Source organism: Doryrhamphus excisus, chromosome 22 (assembly GCF_030265055.1).
Source record: "Doryrhamphus excisus isolate RoL2022-K1 chromosome 22, RoL_Dexc_1.0, whole genome shotgun sequence".
Classification (NCBI taxonomy): Eukaryota; Metazoa; Chordata; class Actinopteri; order Syngnathiformes; family Syngnathidae; genus Doryrhamphus; species Doryrhamphus excisus.
Window position 1 is genome coordinate 9,866,877 of NC_080487.1, and position 17,616 is coordinate 9,884,492.

Here is a 17,616-nt window from a genome sequence, read left to right on the forward strand (position 1 = left end):
TTCCCAGGTAAAACAGTATTTGGTTAACAGATCATGCGTTTTTGCCAAGTACAAGCGTGAAATGAGTTCAGCTCGTCATTATTCGTAACGGTCATGAAAGAAAATCCTCATTATGTACTCTATTCAGTACTTCTAAGTACAAGTACAGATACGGATACTGATCATTTAGATGGCTGAACAGATAAACAGATACATCTTGGTAGCCATGATCCTGTACCAGCTGGAAACACCATCTTGTTATGAGTTACCAACTTTAGAGGTACTGGATCTGCATTGAAACCAAAATAAACCGGCCCCAGTGGTTAGCGCGCAGACCTCACAGCGAGGAGACCAGGGTTCAATTCCACCCTCGGGCCATCTCGTGTGGGTTTTCTCCGGGTACTCCGGTTTCCTCCCACATTCCAAAAACATGCTAGGTTCATTAGCGACTCCAAATTGTCCATAGGTATGAATGTGAGTGTGAATGGTTGTTTGTCTATATATGCCCTGTGATTGGCTGGCTGGCCACCAGTCCAGGGTGGACCCCGCCTCTCACCCGAAGACAGCTGGGATAGGCTCCAGCACCCCCGCGACCCTCATGAGGAAAAGCAGTAGAAAATGAATAAATGAAATAGAATGGCATTATATGTACTTTTAGAAAATAAAAACACTTTTTTATTATATATATATATATATATATATATATATATATATATATATATATATATATATATAATTGCTATTTTATGTGTTGCTATTGTGCAAGATGGTTATCATTAATAACTGGTAGAAGGAACCCGCATTTCATTCATTCTTTGACATGTCAGCTTTGTGTGCATAAATGTGTTCATGTAATTGCGAGTGTACCATATACTTTGACTTTGGGGATTTATTTGGGTATTTCAGGTCTTTTTTATGCATTTTTAGTATGTGTGGTGGTGGTTATTAATAACTGGAGGGAGGATCAATTACCATTACAGTAATTATATGACATAGCAAGTGATTAAATAAAGTTTCTGCTTAAAGGGGACCTATTATGCTAATTTTTCATCCCCCGTTGTATTGAGTTGTAAACTCCTATAGAGATAAGCTTTCGAGATCTTCCAGAATCTCCACCTATCCCACAAATCGCAACAATTGAACACATCATCTGCAGTACATTTCCTACATCATCTACTGCATGCATCTCCAACCGACCGTGCACGGATCATCCTGGAACTAATTCGACACCTCCTCATTGTAATAAGATGCATTCAGGGACACTCCGAACATCACAAAAAAACGGCCTTTTACATTGCGTGTGTGTAAATAAACAAGACAAAAAACATGAAGTGGATTTTCTTATCTCTCATTTCGTAACTATTAATTCGGATTTACAATTTTCTACATTAAAGTAATCAGTGTGCGGATTTTTGCGTCCTCAACAGCCTGAGCAGGCAGATAAGGAGAAAATGAGGAACTTGAACATACCATTCAGATCACTGCTCTATAACATTAACAATTTAAAGCCAAACAAGGACTTGTAAATGAGTAAATACAAAGCAAAAAAAAAAATGTGCTCGACAATACAAAATTTGTCATCATCATTTTATTTAATATCTCATCACGTAAACAATATATAAGACCAAAAGTGTTGAGACTGCGTGGACATACCCAACGTCTGTCAAGAGACCACTGACTGGCACTGCCTAGAAATATATAAAGAAGCCCTGGCAGCTGGATGGATGTTGGCTTTTTCTTTTTCTTTTTTTTTCCTGCCCTTTTTAATGATGTCATGAAATGCAAGCCTACACTAAATAAAGCAAGGGAAGGCCGCACAAGACAGTAAAGACTAGAATTAAAAGTCATGAGCTGGAAAGTCAATCATAGGAAGATGGACAGAGGACACAAAAACACAACAGCTGAGAATAGAATATCCGAGGTTAACAAAAAAAAAATCACTTTTAATAATATGTATTTTATTTTTTTAGAATAAAATATTAAATATTTCTTTGCAGGTGATGTGTTAATTTAAAAAATAGAATTTTTTTTAAAAACACATTTTGTTAGTTTTTTTTTCACATTTCCCTGTGTTTTATCTTCTCTCCTCTGTTGGTTGGTTCAGTAGGGCTTTATGGTTGTGATGTTCCTCTCCCTTTCTCTCTCTCTCTCTTTCTTCTTCGCCTATTTCAATCCAACCTTTTTAAGATCTCCTACATCTCTATTTAGACTCTGTACCTACCAGAGAAAAAAAGCATTAGTTAGAAAAGGGAAAGAAATGGCGGCACAAAAGGAAAAGTGACAGAGATAAAAAAAAAGAGAAAATATTTTCTCTTTCTTCAAATCTAATCAAATCAAATCTAATAACAGCAAGCAAACTAGGACCTCCCGAGAACATAAACATTACTTCCATAAACAATTCAAATTTAATCGTGCCAAAACCGTACATCTAATTATGCTGATAATTTGCATAATTTTAACACAAAACAAGAACTTTGCTACTGAATACGCAATTCAAATCATGCAAATGCTGAGTTGGTACTCATAAGAGGGGGGTGGGGGGTGGGGGAGGGACTCACCATTGAAATATCTCCGAGGTCATGTGACACCAGTAATGCAAAAAAAAAAAAAAAAAAAACGGTCTCCAGCATACAAACACACATCCAAAATGCAGCAAGAGGACAAACTGTAACCATATACCTGCAATTCATGACATGCAACATGGATGTGCATGAGGTCATATGGGACGAAAAATGACATATAATAAATAAAAAACATGCTTTGGTTTAAAGATGTATAGTACCTTGCTTTAGTTACAGGGCTAAACGATGATGGTGGACTGAATTAGTCTGGAAATCAACAGAAAGGGTTAATGTCATAACGAATGGAGAGTCAATGATATGAACCTGCAGGATGGGCTCACAGGGTAAGATTAAGGTCAATTAAGGTCAAGATGAAGGTAGGTCAGGGCAGCGAAGAGCGGCGGCGTGAGGGTACTTACTCTCAACGTAGTTACGGGCGAAGAACTTCAACACCTCGTCAATGAGGATGACGGGGAAGGAGAGTTTGAGCACGACGACCCACTGTTCCACGGTCAGATGGGTCAACTTGAAGATCATCTGAAGGTGGGTGTGCAAAGGGTTATTTCAGAAGACATGGACTTGGAGGTAGTAGATCGACAGATGCTCAGATGGAGCTGAGGGTCTTTATGCGCGAACTTACGGGCAGAGGGTCAACATAGATGATCATGAAGTGCAGGGACATGGACAGGGACATGGCGGCGAGCAGCCAGAAGTTGCTCCATGGGGGCATGCGGACCAGGGACTGGTTCTCAGACAAGCTGAAAAAAAAGATACGACAACATGAGAGAATGAATACATCTACGTTTTTTTTTAGGGGTAGTACCTGTTGAGGGCGTTGCACATCTCGATGGTGACCAGCACAGACAGAGCCATGGTCATGGGAGGAGCGGCCTCAAAGATTTCGCATTCGATGCCGGCAAAGTCCTCGTTCTCGTCATGGCACTGCATGAAGTGGGACTGAAGGGAGAAGGTACAGAGATTTGGGTTAATGTTGCGTCAAAATGAGCGAGGTCACTTGGGTCAATTACAATAGCTGGCTTGATCTAGGTGACATAACTACGACATGCATTATGGTAATGGTTTTATTTCATTTGAACATGCATCAGATTACAATTGAATGCATCCCATAATCAGTTCACAGTTCCACATGTCCAAAAGGAGTAGGAAGAAGCAAACCTTATTAAATCCTACCCCTCCATCTGGTACTTTTACAATCAGTAATTGTTACATTTGTTCACTTCCTGCTTTCCTAATATAATTTAAGTTTTTTTTTTGTTTTTTTTTTTTTGTCACGTACCAAAGTATGAGGTGATATGAGCATCCAATGACATAATGGGTACCATAGTAAGTGTCAATATAGTGATATATAGAAATGGTACTTTTACAATCAGTAACTGTTACATTTGTTCACTTCCTGCTTTCCTAATACGTATAATTCAATTAAAAAAAATTAATTAAAAGCTTATTAAATCCTACCCCTCCATCTGGTACTTTTACAATCAGTAACTGTTACATTTGTTCACTTCCTGCTTTCCTAATATAGTTTAAGTTATTTTGTAATTATTTTAATTAAAAAAAATTAATGTTTAATTTTTTTAATGGTTTTTTTATTTAAAATTTAAAATTTAAAATTTAAAATTTAAAATTTAAAATTTAAAATTTAAAATTTAAAATTTAAAATTTAAAATTTAAAATTTAAAATTTAAAATTTAAAATTTAAAATTTAAAATTTAAAATTTAAAATTTAAAATTTTAAATGTCATCCAATACTTCTCTACAAGAGAGGAGAAATATGATCTCAGGGAAGAACTACATTTGAAACACTTATAGGAAATTGAAAAAATTTGAATTTGAAATTTAAAATTTTAAATTTAAAATTTAAAATTTTAAATTTTAAATTTTAAAATTTAAAATTTAAAATTTAAAATTTAAAATTTAAAATTTAAAATTTAAAATTTTAAATTTTAAATTTAAAATTTAAAATTTAAAATTTAAAATTTAAAATTTAAAATTTAAAATTTAAAATTTTAAATTTTAAATTTTAAATTTTAAATTTTAAATTTTAAATTTTAAATTTAAAATTTGAAATTTAAAATTTGAAATTTTAAATTTTAAATTTTAAATTTTAAATTCAAATTTTTTCAATTTCCTATAAGTGTTTCAAATGTAGTTCTTCCCTGAGATCATATTTCTCCTCTCTTGTAGAGAAGTATTGGATGACATTTTTAGCTAATTGGTTATTTTTAGCCTTATGCATTATTTTAGCTGTTTGAAGATGAACTATATCAGCAAGTTGAAGTATTTGTGATTTTAGAAATAAGGAGTTAGTATGTTCTCTGTAGGCGGCATTACGTATTATCCTTACTGGCCTTTTTTTGCAGTACATTTAGCGAGTGAAGATTGCTGTTATAGTTATTATATGATACTAGATGGTTGTACAAAGTAAATAATTGGTAGATTCTATCCTAAAGAGGAGTAATTAGCATTAGCATAAGTCCGAAAGAACTTGACATTTAAATGTGCGATGGAGAAGGTGAGATTGCGGTACGGCCAAGAGACAACACCAACCAGCTGGTGGTAGGTGATCATGGGACCAGTGGGGTCGTAGAGGAACCACCAAGCAGCTCCACCAACAGTGGCGGCACCGACGTATCCTGCGAGAAGACACCAGTGTGTGTGGGAAAAAAATTGACCAAGTCAAGAAGATCAAGAAGATCATGTCTACAAGCTACCTACCACCGATGGCCATGTATCTGAAGAAGAGCCAGCCGGAGATCAGGGGCTCCTTGGGAGAACGTGGGGGCTTGCCCATGATGTCCAGATCAGGGGGGTTGAATCCCAGAGCGGTGGCAGGCAGACCATCAGTAACCAGGTTGACCCACAGCAACTGGACGGGGATCAGAGCCTCAGGAAGACCCAGAGCGGCGGTCAAGAAGATACTGTCCAGGACAAAACAAGAACGAATCAAACAACGGCGTTCTTACTAACTTGAATCAAACATGGCGGCTTCCCTTACCAGACAACCTCGCCAACGTTGGAGGAGATGAGGTATCGGATGAACTGCTTCATGTTGTTGTAAATAGCTCTGCCCTCCTCAACGGCGGCCACAATGGAGGAGAAGTTGTCGTCAGCCAGGACCATCTCAGAGGCAGACTTGGCAACGGCAGTGCCAGAGCCCATGGCGATGCCAATCTCGGCCTTCTTCAGGGCGGGGGCATCGTTCACACCATCACCGGTCTGCGGTGGAAGATAAAGAAATCTGATGACTTGGTTCATCGTCGACATCATCAGCACCTGAGGTTGAAGATGCGGTTCTTACCATGGCAGTGATGTCATCATAACCCTGCAAGAACTCCACGATCTTGGACTTGTGCGATGGCTCCACGCGGGCGAAGCAGCAAGCTCTACGGACAGCCTCGGACTGCTCGTGGCTGGGAAGGTCATCAAACTCACGTCCAGTGTAGGCCTTGTTGGCAACATCCTCATCCTCCTTGAAGATGCCGATACGGCGGCAGATGGCAATGGCGGTTCCCTTGTTGTCACCTGAAAAGTGGCAGGAAATGGGGGGGTTAAAGACTCGGAAAACGATGACATAACCATACCTTGCATGTGCTATCAGCTATTCATTCATTCATTTTCTTCGGGTGAGAGGCGGGGTACACCCTGGACTGGTGGCCAGCCAATCACAGGGCACATATAGACAAACAACCATTCACACTCACATTCATACCTATGGACAATTTGGAGTCGCCAATTAACCTAGCATGTTTTTGGAATGTGGGAGGAAACCGGAGTACCCGGAGAAAACCCACGCATGCACGGGGAGAACATGCAAACTCCACACAGAGATGGCTGAAGGTGGAATCGAACTAGGGTCTACCAGCTGTGGGGCCTGCGCGCTAACCACACCCCCACTGTGCAGCCAAGAAGCCTTGTAAATGTTACATTAATTCATTCATTCATTCATTTTCTACCGCTTTTCCTCACGAGGGTCGCGGGGGTGCTGGAGCCTATCCCAGCTGTCTTCGGGCGAGAGGCGGGGTACACCCTGGACTGGTGGCCAGCCAATCACAGGGCACATATAGACAAACAACCATTCACACTCACATTCATACCTATGGACAATTTGGAGTCGCCAATTAACCTAGCATGTTTTTGGAATGTGGGAGGAAACTGGAGTACATACAAACTCTACACAGAGATGGCCGAGGGTGGAATTGAACTCGGGTCTTCTAGCTGTGAGGTCGGTGCACAAACCACTCGTCCACCGTGCAGCCCTCCTTGAGTTATTGTTATCTAATTTTATCTGTAAAAGTGTTATACTATCAGTAGTATGTTCTCATGTCCCTTTTTCAGAGTACTTTAAACATCAGACTACATCAAACTATGTAATTTAATTTTACAGTTTTGTTGTTTTTTTTACTAATAAGACATTCGACTTGCAAGTCATGTTTCCAGTTGAAATACATAGAAAGCAACTGGCTGGATTCAAACACTTGGTGGGCCAGATGTGGCCCCCGGGCCATAGTTTGCCCACCCGTGCCCTGACAATTTGGAGTCGCCAATTAACCTAGCATGTTTTTGGAATGTGGGAGGAAATCGGAGAAAACCCACGCATGCACGGGGAGAACATGCAAACTCCACACAGAGATGGCCGAGGGTTGGAATTGAACCCTGGTCTCCTAGCTGTGAATACTAACCAGTGATCATAATTACACGGATTCCGGCAGCTTTGCACAGCTCGATGGAGCCAGTCACCTCCTTACGAGGGGGATCCAACATGCCCACGCAGCCAACAAAGGTCAGGTCATTCTAAGAAGAGAAGGTCCTTGTCACTGTCACGGTTCCAACAAACTGAGAGGTCCCATCGTCAAGTTCTCACCTCGTAATCAGCGAACTTGGTGGAGTCCTCCAGATTCATCTCTTCTGGCTTCAGAGGGGTGTCACGGGTGGCCAGAGCCAGACAACGCAGGGTGTCGCGGCCGGTACCCCAGTCCCTGATAACGGCCATGATCTTCTCCTTGATGGTGTTGGTCAGGGGGACGCGGGTGGTGCCGACGCGTACGTAAGCGCACCTTTCAATGACACCCTCGGGGGCACCCTGCGGAGGTAGGGTGTTTATGGTAATGGTTTTATTTCATTTGAACATGCATCAGATTACAATTGAATGCATCACATAATCAGTTCACAGTTCCACATGTCCAAAAGGAGTAGGAAGAAGCAAAGCTTATTAAATCCTACCCCTCCATCTGGTACTTTTACAATCAGTCACTGTTACATTTGTTCACTTATTGCCTTTCTAATATAATTTATGTTTTTTTTTAAATAAAATAAAATAAAATAAAATAAAATAAAATAAAATAAAATAAAATAAAATAAAATAAAATAAAATAAAATAAAATAAAATAAAATAAAATAAAATAAAATAAAATAAAATAAAATAAAATAAAATAAAATAAAATAAAATAAAATAAAATTAAATTAAATTAAATTAAATTAAATTAAATTAAATTAAATTAAATTCATTTTCTACCACTTTTCCTCACGAGGGTCGCGGGGTAAATTAAATTAAATTAAATTAAATTAAATTAGTAGTATGTAATTAGTAGTAGTATTTAATTAGTAGTTAGTAGTTTGATTCCACATACTGAAATGCTATGGCTTTTTAACGTAGTCCTAGCATAGAAGTGTTTCAAATGTACTTCTTCCCTGAGATCATATTTCTCCTCTCTTGTAGAGAAGTATTGGATGACATTTTTAGCTAATTGGTTATTTTTAGCCTTATGCATTATTTTAGCTGTTTGAAGATGAACTATATCAGCAAGTTGAAGTATTTGTCATTTTAGAAATAAGGAGTTAGTATGTTCTCTGTAGGCGGCATTATGAATTATCCTTACTGGCCTTTTTTGCAGTACATTTAGCGAGTGAAGATTGCTTTTATAGTTATTAGCCCATATTTCCACACAATAAGTAAGATATGGTAGAACCAGAGAGCAATAAAGAGTGTGGAGTGATTTCTGATTGAGAACAAATTTTGCTTTGTTCAATATTGAAATATTTCTGCCCACCTTATGTTGTATATTTGTAATATGAGGTTTCCAGCTCATATTTTCATATATTGTTATAATCATCTTCTGAGGCACCAAAGCTGTGTAAAGAGAGGAGGCGACAAACCTTCACGAACATCTTGGCGCCACCGTCACCCTTGGTGGGAGTGCAGTACACAGACATGGACTTCCTGTCACGGGAGAACTCCAGAGTGAAGTTCTTCTTCATCAGTTGCTTGACGACCTGATGGACCAAGGAGAGGCCATTAGATGGACTGTCAAAAACACGGGTGCATTATAAATAATGTCAAGGATCCCTTTAGTATTTGGAGTCACTTGAGTACTGGTACATATTTAGTAACTTCAGCACAGAAACGGGTGCAAAATGTTGCCTTTATGTCCAATTTGGATGTCCTACATGAAGCGGTTTTAGTTTTTAGCGTTGCTATTTGCAGATGAAAACCACTACCAACCAAGGTCCAAGATCTATACTACTACTGGTACTAACCCAGTACCAAGCCTTAGTGGTTAATAGTACCAGACTGGATTACAAGGATCCTGATGATAAAATAAAAGGAATCTTACGGAGCAGCAAGCATTGGCCCTCTCGATTCTGGACAGGTTCTTCACGTTGGTGTTGAACACGTTCATCTTCTCGACCAGGCAGGACAGAGCTGTCTCAGTAGCCTCACCGACCTTCTCATAGATCTTCTTAGCCTGTGGGAGACAGATGTCGGTGATACAGCTCAATCGTTCCGCGTCACCGAAAACGCGGTAGCAGCGGACTCGACCTCGTTGTAGTCCAGAGAGGAGTCGTTGCACAGGGCGCAGATGGTGGCGATCTCAACAAGGCCGTCATAGGAGCTGCAGTTGGTCCGTGCACCACCCTGGGAACTGCACATGGAAAAATCAGAGATGGTTCAAAGGGAACTGATCATGGTTGTGGTTTGGAATAGTCCACTTACACCTCGCCCTCTGGGGTGTACTTGGAGCCGGAGATATCGAAAGCATCAAGGTCAACATGGCTGCCCTCGGCGCTTTTGACAATGAACATCTACAGAGAAGAAAAAGGTCAGGTGTTTCATGTCCAAGTTTTGTCAAAATTTGGACTTTTTAAGAGGACTCACCTTGGTCACACACATCTGGTTGGTGGTCAGGGTGCCGGTTTTGTCGGAGCAGATGACAGAGGTGCAGCCCAAGGTTTCCACAGAGGGCAGGCTTCTGACGATGGCGTTCTTCTTGGCCATACGGCGGGTGCCGAGAGCCAGGCAGGTAGTGATGACAGCAGGCAGACCTGAGAAACATCAGAGGAACTCGTAAGAAAAAAAAACACTGTGGTTCTTCCGTCCGTGTTACCTTCAGGGATAGCGGCCACAGCCAGAGCGACGGCAATCTTGAAGTAGTAAACAGCGCCACGGATCCATGAGCCTCCGTGCACGGGGTCGTTGAAGTGGCCGATGTTGATAGCCCACACGGCGACGCAGATCAGAGAGATGACCTTGGAGAGCTGCTCGCCAAACTCATCCAACTTAGCCTGCAGAGGGGTCTTCTCCTGCTCGGTGGCAGCCATCTGGTCACGGATTTTGCCGATTTCAGTGGAAACTCCGGTGGCAATGGCCACACCGATGGCCTTGCCAGCAGCAATGTTGGTGCCCTGTCATGGAAAGGAGAAGAACCTATGACAGAAGCTCCAAGAGTGCATCACGAGGATGGTGGGAGGATGCTTACAGAGAAAAGCATGTTCTTCTTGTCCTGGTTGACAGCTCTGGGGTCGGGCACAGACTCGGTGTGCTTAATCACACTGACGGACTCACCTGTGGGGGGGGGGGATGAAATGTAGCTTAAAAACTGCCAACAGAGACACCCGTACGTATAAATTTAACTCCGCTCACCAGTGAGGATGGACTGGTCAACACGCAGGGTGGTGGACTTGATGGAAACAATCCTGATGTCAGCGGGGACTTTGTCACCAACTGGGAATCACACATAAAAATCACACATAAAAATATCATCCCAAATACAAATAATACTACAAAATTCCTCCATTGCAAAAATAATAATGCTCAATTTTTGTTATTATTCATTACTAATAATTAATTAGGATTACTTTCATATGTATGGTGTTCTTAAAAAACATGATTAACATTGATAATATTATAATTTGTAGTAAAATCAGTGCCAGGCTACACGGTTGGCGAGTGGTTAGCGCGCAGGCCTCACTGCTAGGAGACCAGAGTTCAATTCCACCCTCGGCCATCTCTGTGTGGAGTTTGCATGTTCTCCCCGTGCATGCGTGGGTTTTCTCCGGGTACTCCGGTTTCCTCCCACATTCCAAAAACATGCTAGGTTAATTGGCGACTCCAAATTGTCCATAGGTATGAATGTGAGTGTGAATGGTTGTTTGTCTATATGTGCCCTGTGATTGGCTGGCCACCAGTCCACAGTGTGTACCCCGCCTCTCGCCCGAAGACAGCTGGGATAGGCTCCAGCATGCACCGCGACCCTCATGAGGATAAGCGGTAGAAAATGAATGAATGAATAGTTTGATCTGGGGCTGCACGGTGACGAGTGGGTCGCACGTGGCCACGCAGCTAGGAGACACGAGTTTGATTCCGCATCTCTGTGGAGTTTGCATGTTCTCCCCAGTTATCTCCGGGTACTCCGGTTTCCTCCCACATTCCAAAAACATGCTAGGTTAATCGGCGACTCCAAATTGTCCATAGGTATGAATGTGAGTGTGAATGGTTGTTTGTCTATATGTGCCCTGTGATTGGCTGGCTGGCGACCAGTCCAGGGTGTACCCCGCCTCTCGCCAGAAGACAGCTGGGATAGGCTCCAGGGCCCCCGCGACCCTTGTGAGGATAAGCGGTAGAATATGAATGAATGAAATCAGTGCCACATAACAAAACAAATAAAAATATTAGTAATAATTAGGGATGATCCAATCAGTGTTTTATGCTGCTGTGGCCGATACAGATCATCCAGGGCTGAAATCGTCCGATACCAATCACATAGATTAATCATATAGATATATATATATATATATAGAGAGAGAGAGAGAGAGTCAGGACAAGTCCAAGGTTCCTTGACTGCCAAAAAAAATCTAAATTATTAATAAAATTAGTAATTAATAAAGAGGGAAATCGGACAATACTGATCAGTGGCCGATCAATCAGTGCATCCCTAGTATTAATTAGTTTTATACTCGTTATAAAACATTATTTTGTCCACTATAATATCTGAATTTTGCTTTCCAATTGGTACAATTGTATGATTTTCAAGATTGAAATATGCATAGCATATTTTCCTCCATTACTCAGTGAATAATGCATGAATATTAAAAAGTACCACTTTTTAGTCCATCTTGTTCTGTTTAACAGTATTATTGACGATGGAGTTTGCGATGGTTAATGCCATTAAATACTCCAAGTGTCAATCAATGATGCATTATAATCTTAATAAAGTGGGATGTTGTATTAAATTATGTGGTGCAGGTGTACTAACCGTGTACTGCAGCCATAACTGACTAAAATGTGATGACCTTCTCCAAGAACATGAATAATTCTCACACCCCATAATATTCAAGTGACTGTAAGGGAGAAACTCTCGCAACATTTCTACACTTGATCCATGGATTTCGTAAGGGTGCGGAGGGTAAACCGATGCCACGAAAGGGGGGGCTGCAGGGTTCGGTTGTCAGCCGCCGGAGGGGGGCAACAGGTGGACAAAGTGGACGCGATGGCAGGGAGGGTGGGTGGGTGGGTAAGGTTATGGAGAAGCGGTGCAGCAGGTGCTAGCCAGGGTATTTATACTTTGTGATTTTGTTTTGCTCCAGTCAGCATGTTTTCACAGCCGAGCAGCTTTGCATCGCCTTAAAAAGACATGGAGGCTTCCACCAGCTTGGTCACTTTATTAGGTACGCCGGTATAATATAAAACGGAATGGACTTGCTACTCAGACATAATAGTATTTTGTTAAGTGAAGTGAGTAGTTACATGAAGTACTTGGAAAATGGTACGCGGGTAATTACGAAGACATGGAGAAGGAATGGGATTAATTAAGCTCTGCTTCATCCGACTCCTTTCGCCTCATCAACAAGGCCCGGAACCCCAACCCAGCCTCATCCTGCCACTTTGACACTTTCACTATATGCGTTAAATTAACGCCCAGTTTGGACTCTCAGGAAAAACAATCAGACTTCCGGAATAACAAAAAAACAGTGTACATATATTTATACTGTTTATTCTATATATTTTGTATTTTTCATTCTTTTTTAATAGATGTGTCTGCACCTTCTTCACCAAAACAAATTCCTAGAATGGCAATAATTATTTCTGATTCTGATTTATGATTCTGATTCAAGATGAGGTTGACTTGCGCAGGTGTAAATACGTAACATACATTTGAAATCAAACTATTGCCCAAAAAACCCAACATAAACAATGTTAACATATCTTACCAGACACTTCCACGATGTCTCCGGGGACGATTTCTCTGGCCTTGATCCTCTGCACACTCTTTCTGTCAGAACGGTAGACTTTGCCCATCTCAGGCTCGTACTCCTTGAGAGCCTCGATAGCATCCTCAGCATTACGCTCCTGTGTAACACACACATATAAACTCATATCAGTAAAATACAAAAAAAAGGAGGTCAGCTACTAGGATGTCAACATGGCTAAGTTATATATATATATATATATATATATATATATATATATATATATATATATATATATATATATATATATATATATATATAAACAAGGCTCATCCGCTTATTACATGACTTTGTAATGCATTGTTCAAACTGACAATAAGGAATGATAAATGCTGGGGTGCTCTCATTCATAAAAAAAAAAAAAAAAACACACAACACTTGACAAATACTTGGCAAAGGGATGTGATAATGTTCCTGCACTGACAAATGCCTAACAGCAGTGCCAAGCACTTAACGGCATGCCTGCAGAGGTGTTTGCATTGCACAATGGGAATGCTGCTGCTGCTAAACATCTGGCATCAACACACGCACATTCTGTCACCGAGGAGAGCACAATAATTATGTTACTAATAATAAATATTTACAATCATTTTATGATTACTGTTTAATTTTTTGTAAAATATTTTAAGATTTTATCATATTTTTAAAAATGTGTTTATAGTGGTTTTGAGTATATGATGCATTTTACAAATAATAATAGATAATGCTCAATTGGAATTGAGCATTATTGTTAGAAGCATTGTGATGCAAAATTATATAACATAATATTATTATAAAATAAAAATTATTATTATTAATAATAATAATAATATTAATAATAATAATAAGTAATTATTATTTTATAACTAGAATAAAACTAATTAATACTAGGGATGCACTGATTGATCGGCCACTGATCAGTATCAGTATTTCCCCCTTTATTAATTACTAATTATTATTATTAATATCAATAATAATAATATTATTAATAGTAATAATGATTATAACAACAACGATAATAATAATAACAATAATAATAATAATAATAAAAATAATAAATATAATAAAATTAATAAAAAAATAATAAAAATAATAATAAATATGTATTATTATTATAAAATATAAAAAATAATAAAGACTGCTGCAACCAGTAATACTAATAAGTAATACTAATAAGTAAGTAATTCTACTAATGCTTAATGCTTATTGATCCTCAAGCAGTGGTATGAATCCTAATTCTGGTGGTAATTTTTTTTTAAATAAATCATATTAGATTCACAAAAAAATTACAAATACATTACCCAAAAGATTTGCTTGGCTATAATTCAAGTAAAATGTTCCTTTTCCTTGCAAAAAAGGTAGTATTAGCAAAGAATTGAAAACCACTGCAATACCACATCATTTTTGGGTCTCACTCACTAATAAAAAAAGTATTACAACTTCAATCAATCAAAATTCAATAAGTTAAATACATTAAATAAATAATATATGGAAGTATGCTAAATAAAATAATGTTTTTTTAACAGTAGCTTTTTCGTTGTCATGTCGTCACTACCTGTGTAGTGCAATGCAATGTCGTCCTGACATGACATTGTTTACGTCGGGTTTGCTAAACGGTGGAACAACACCAACAACAACAACAATCGGAGAAGCCAAAACTGCTATTTTTAGCCTCCCGGTTCCAAAAAGTGATAGTTGAGCAGCACAAACAGCCAAGTAACCCAAGCTTGTGTCCTTTCTGACATCACCTCTGTAATGGGATATGTGTTATTGCCCAATGTGCCAGGCTAGGCTAGGCTAGCATAGGCTAGGCTAGGCTAGGCTAGGGGTGACTGACCTGCCACACTCCGACCACAGCATTAGCGATGAGGATCAGGAGGATGACAAAGGGCTCCACGAAGGCAGTGATGGTCTCCTCACCTTCCTCAAACCAAGCCAGAACCTGAACGAAAAAAGGGAATTAACATGTAATAGAGATGGTATTACAGTGTAATAGAAATATAATAAATGAATAAATTGATTATAATCAAATGACGCCATTGTTATTCTTATATTTGGATCTCCTTACAACTTTGAGCCCATCGTTCCTTTCCTTGAGTCCTGACCTTTTCCCGAAGGATTCAGTTTCTCTCCTCAGCTTCGGGGGCCTAACCTTAAAATAAACCTCCTCAACCCCCAACCCTGTACCATCCTGACCCCCCCCACACCCCCTCACCCTCCCTCCCTCCCTTACCCCTCAATATTCGCCTTCTAAGGCCATCATGACAGCTGGAGGGGGTGAAAGCCCTGTGGCAGGAATTAATACACCGAGCACTTGCAATTTGTCTCAAGTTGTCATCCTCAAAGAGGGGGGGTGGGGGGTGGGGGGGGTTAAGAAGTTTTGAGCGTCTCTTCGAGTTTTAAAAATATCAGTACTTACAAAAGAGATACAGGCAGCCAGCAGCAGGATTCGGACCAGCAGGTCTTCAAACTGCTCAATGATCAGCTCCCAGATGCTTTTGCCTGTGCAAAAAAAAAAAAAAAAAATGCATCAACACTTCATGATGGATGCCTTCTCTTGGATGTGTGGATCAGTTTTGATGCTTACCTTCTTCCGCTGGCAGCTCTGGAAGGTCCCACCAAGAAGAAAAGAAGAGAGAACATTCAGTTTGTTTTGATTATTAGCAATTATCCTAACGTATCATTTAACGCCTAAGCCATCCCCTTTAAACCCCTGCCTAAAATTATCTGATACCCCCCCCCCTCGTATATAAAGCCAGGAAGCTTCTTGAGCCGTCACCTGTCTCTCTCGCTCTCCAGCCATCTTCTTTGGCTATCTTTAAATAGCCCTTCAAAGCCCTCAAAGATCTCTGCTTCTCAATGTCTCTCTGCTTGTCAAACCAGCTGTTGCTACAAGGCAAGTTGCTAAAAAAGCGTATGTAGGACCCCCCCCACCCCACCCATCCCACCAAGACCCCTACCGCCCCTCATGTTGCAGTGTCCCAAACTCCTCTTACCGTTGAAGCCGTACTTGTCCAGGTTCTTCTTGAACTGGTCCGGGCTCAAGCCGGTGTTCTCGTTGACACTGAAGTAAGACAGGCATTCTGCCGGGGTCTTTGTGTGTGCGTTCTCCATCCTGGTTGGATAGACAAGGGTCGGTCCGTGTGACGGTGCCTACCCACGCTGTGTCTCGCGTCTCTGCTGTTGTCTACAAGTGATGATGTGCACCCTTGATCCACCACCCTCGCCCTTCAAGTGTGGCACCCTGCGATTCAGGAGTGCTGGTCTGACAGAAAGAGCGAATAAGTGCATACTTGACCAGGGTTTTATACCACCTAAGGGGTCCCCGGATTGGTGGACACCCCCCCCCCTCCTCTGACACACGCCTTCAAATTCCAGCATGGAGGGTGGCGGGGCACGGTGACGGGGAGCGGTCAGGGGGTGCGGCTTGAGGTGGGGCGATGAGGAGGTGACGGGGACACTTGGAAATGGAGGTGAAGAAGTGGTGGGGCTAAGAAAGGGGGTGGCAGGACGAAGGGAGGGTGGTGTCACCACCACTGTGGATGAAAATGAGATCTGTTTTTGGAACATGCATGGTCAGTGGAATAAGACGAAGAGAGAAGGTGAGAGAGTGAGACAGAGGGATCAGGAAGCAGAAGGGTTTTTTGGGTGGCGGGGGCCGGGGAGCTTCTAAGGGGGCGCACACTGAGTGATGGCTCAACTGGTTTCGGCTGAGGATAATAGGGGACGTTGGGGACAGGGTTAAGGACACAAAGTCTCCCGTCAAATCCACTGAACCAATAAGAAGTCACGGATTTAGACCAGATTTTCCAAAGTTGGGGTCTGGGGTGCTGCCGGGGATTTTTTTTGGACTCAAAATTTTTTCACTCTTTTCTAGTACCCCTATCAGTCATGGGCACTTGGACTCGTCATGGCTTTTCAACACCTTATGCCACCCCTACTTGGAGTCGTTACCCAAAAGGAGGTGGCACACAAATGTCTGCAGTAGTAGTAGTAGTAGTAGTAGTAGTAGTAGTAGTAGTAGTGTACCCTTGATATCGACTACATCAGTGCTAGACGACAGAATAAAACGAGGAATGTGGAGACTAAAGCCAGCATGACACATAATCGCACCGCAAAGGAGAAGTCCTGATAGGAGACAAGGGACGGGGGCGAGGGGGGGTTGGGGGGGGGGGGGTGCTGATGGCGGTGGGAGATGAAATTATATTCCTCTTTTTTTTTTGTTACGATGAGCGAGCGAAGATATGGAGTGTGCAAAACATGAGCTGGGCACACAAGTCCTGTACTGCTTCACAGGTGTTATAAAATACCAGGTACACCTGCTTATACAGTGTTTTTTAATTACATTAAAATATTTAGGAAATTTATATTTTATTTTCTACTTAAGCCACAATATTCCTTACGTCTTCCTCTATTTTTAAACAATTAATTTATATTTTATTTTTGGCTAGAGAATAGTGAATAAATTGTTAGAAGTGGCAAACATAATTAAGCATTATAGGTAAAGTGTGCATGCTAAAGTGTCCTGTTTGTGGATAAAGAAGCGTGACAT

General features: G+C 40.7%; 1 protein-coding gene across 2 annotated transcripts; it reads right to left on the bottom strand.

The window, feature by feature from the left end:
- Nucleotides 1-1,538: 1,538 nt before the first annotated feature.
- atp2a1l (ATPase sarcoplasmic/endoplasmic reticulum Ca2+ transporting 1, like) lies at nt 1,539-16,350 on the bottom strand. Of its 2 annotated transcripts, XM_058062358.1 has the most exons (24): nt 16,061-16,350; nt 15,652-15,669; nt 15,484-15,566; nt 14,902-15,006; nt 13,047-13,185; nt 10,480-10,560; nt 10,316-10,401; nt 9,944-10,241; nt 9,715-9,881; nt 9,553-9,641; nt 9,379-9,481; nt 9,173-9,304; nt 8,715-8,831; nt 7,423-7,641; nt 7,241-7,352; nt 5,860-6,083; nt 5,557-5,777; nt 5,277-5,479; nt 5,109-5,194; nt 3,364-3,497; nt 3,181-3,298; nt 2,960-3,077; nt 2,762-2,807; nt 1,539-2,196 (listed from the first exon to the last, which is right to left on the bottom strand). In XM_058062358.1, the coding sequence occupies exons 1-23, from the start codon at nt 16,176-16,178 to the stop codon at nt 2,803-2,805; spliced, it is 2,976 nt and encodes a 991-aa protein (XP_057918341.1). In that variant the 5' UTR covers nt 16,179-16,350; the 3' UTR covers nt 1,539-2,196; nt 2,762-2,802. The 2 variants fall into 2 exon arrangements, with proteins under 2 accessions (XP_057918341.1, XP_057918340.1); XM_058062357.1 differs by lacking the exon at nt 2,762-2,807 and having other exon boundaries at nt 1,540-2,196.
- Between the last annotated feature and the right edge of the window lie 1,266 nt (nt 16,351-17,616).

What these genes read in the sequence shown, in the direction of transcription:
- atp2a1l (XM_058062357.1), bottom strand. Translation starts at nt 16,178, where the DNA reads ATGGAGAACGCACACACAAAGACCCCGGCAGAATGCCTGTCTTACTTC. An exon ending in TGACCAGTCCATCCTCACTG is followed by an intron (nt 10,402 to 10,479) that starts GTGAGCGGAGTT and finishes CCCCCCCCACAG; the next exon opens with GTGAGTCCGTCAGTGTGATT. An exon ending in TACACCCCAGAGGGCGAGGT is followed by an intron (nt 9,482 to 9,552) that starts GTAAGTGGACTA and finishes TTCCATGTGCAG; the next exon opens with TTCCCAGGGTGGTGCACGGA.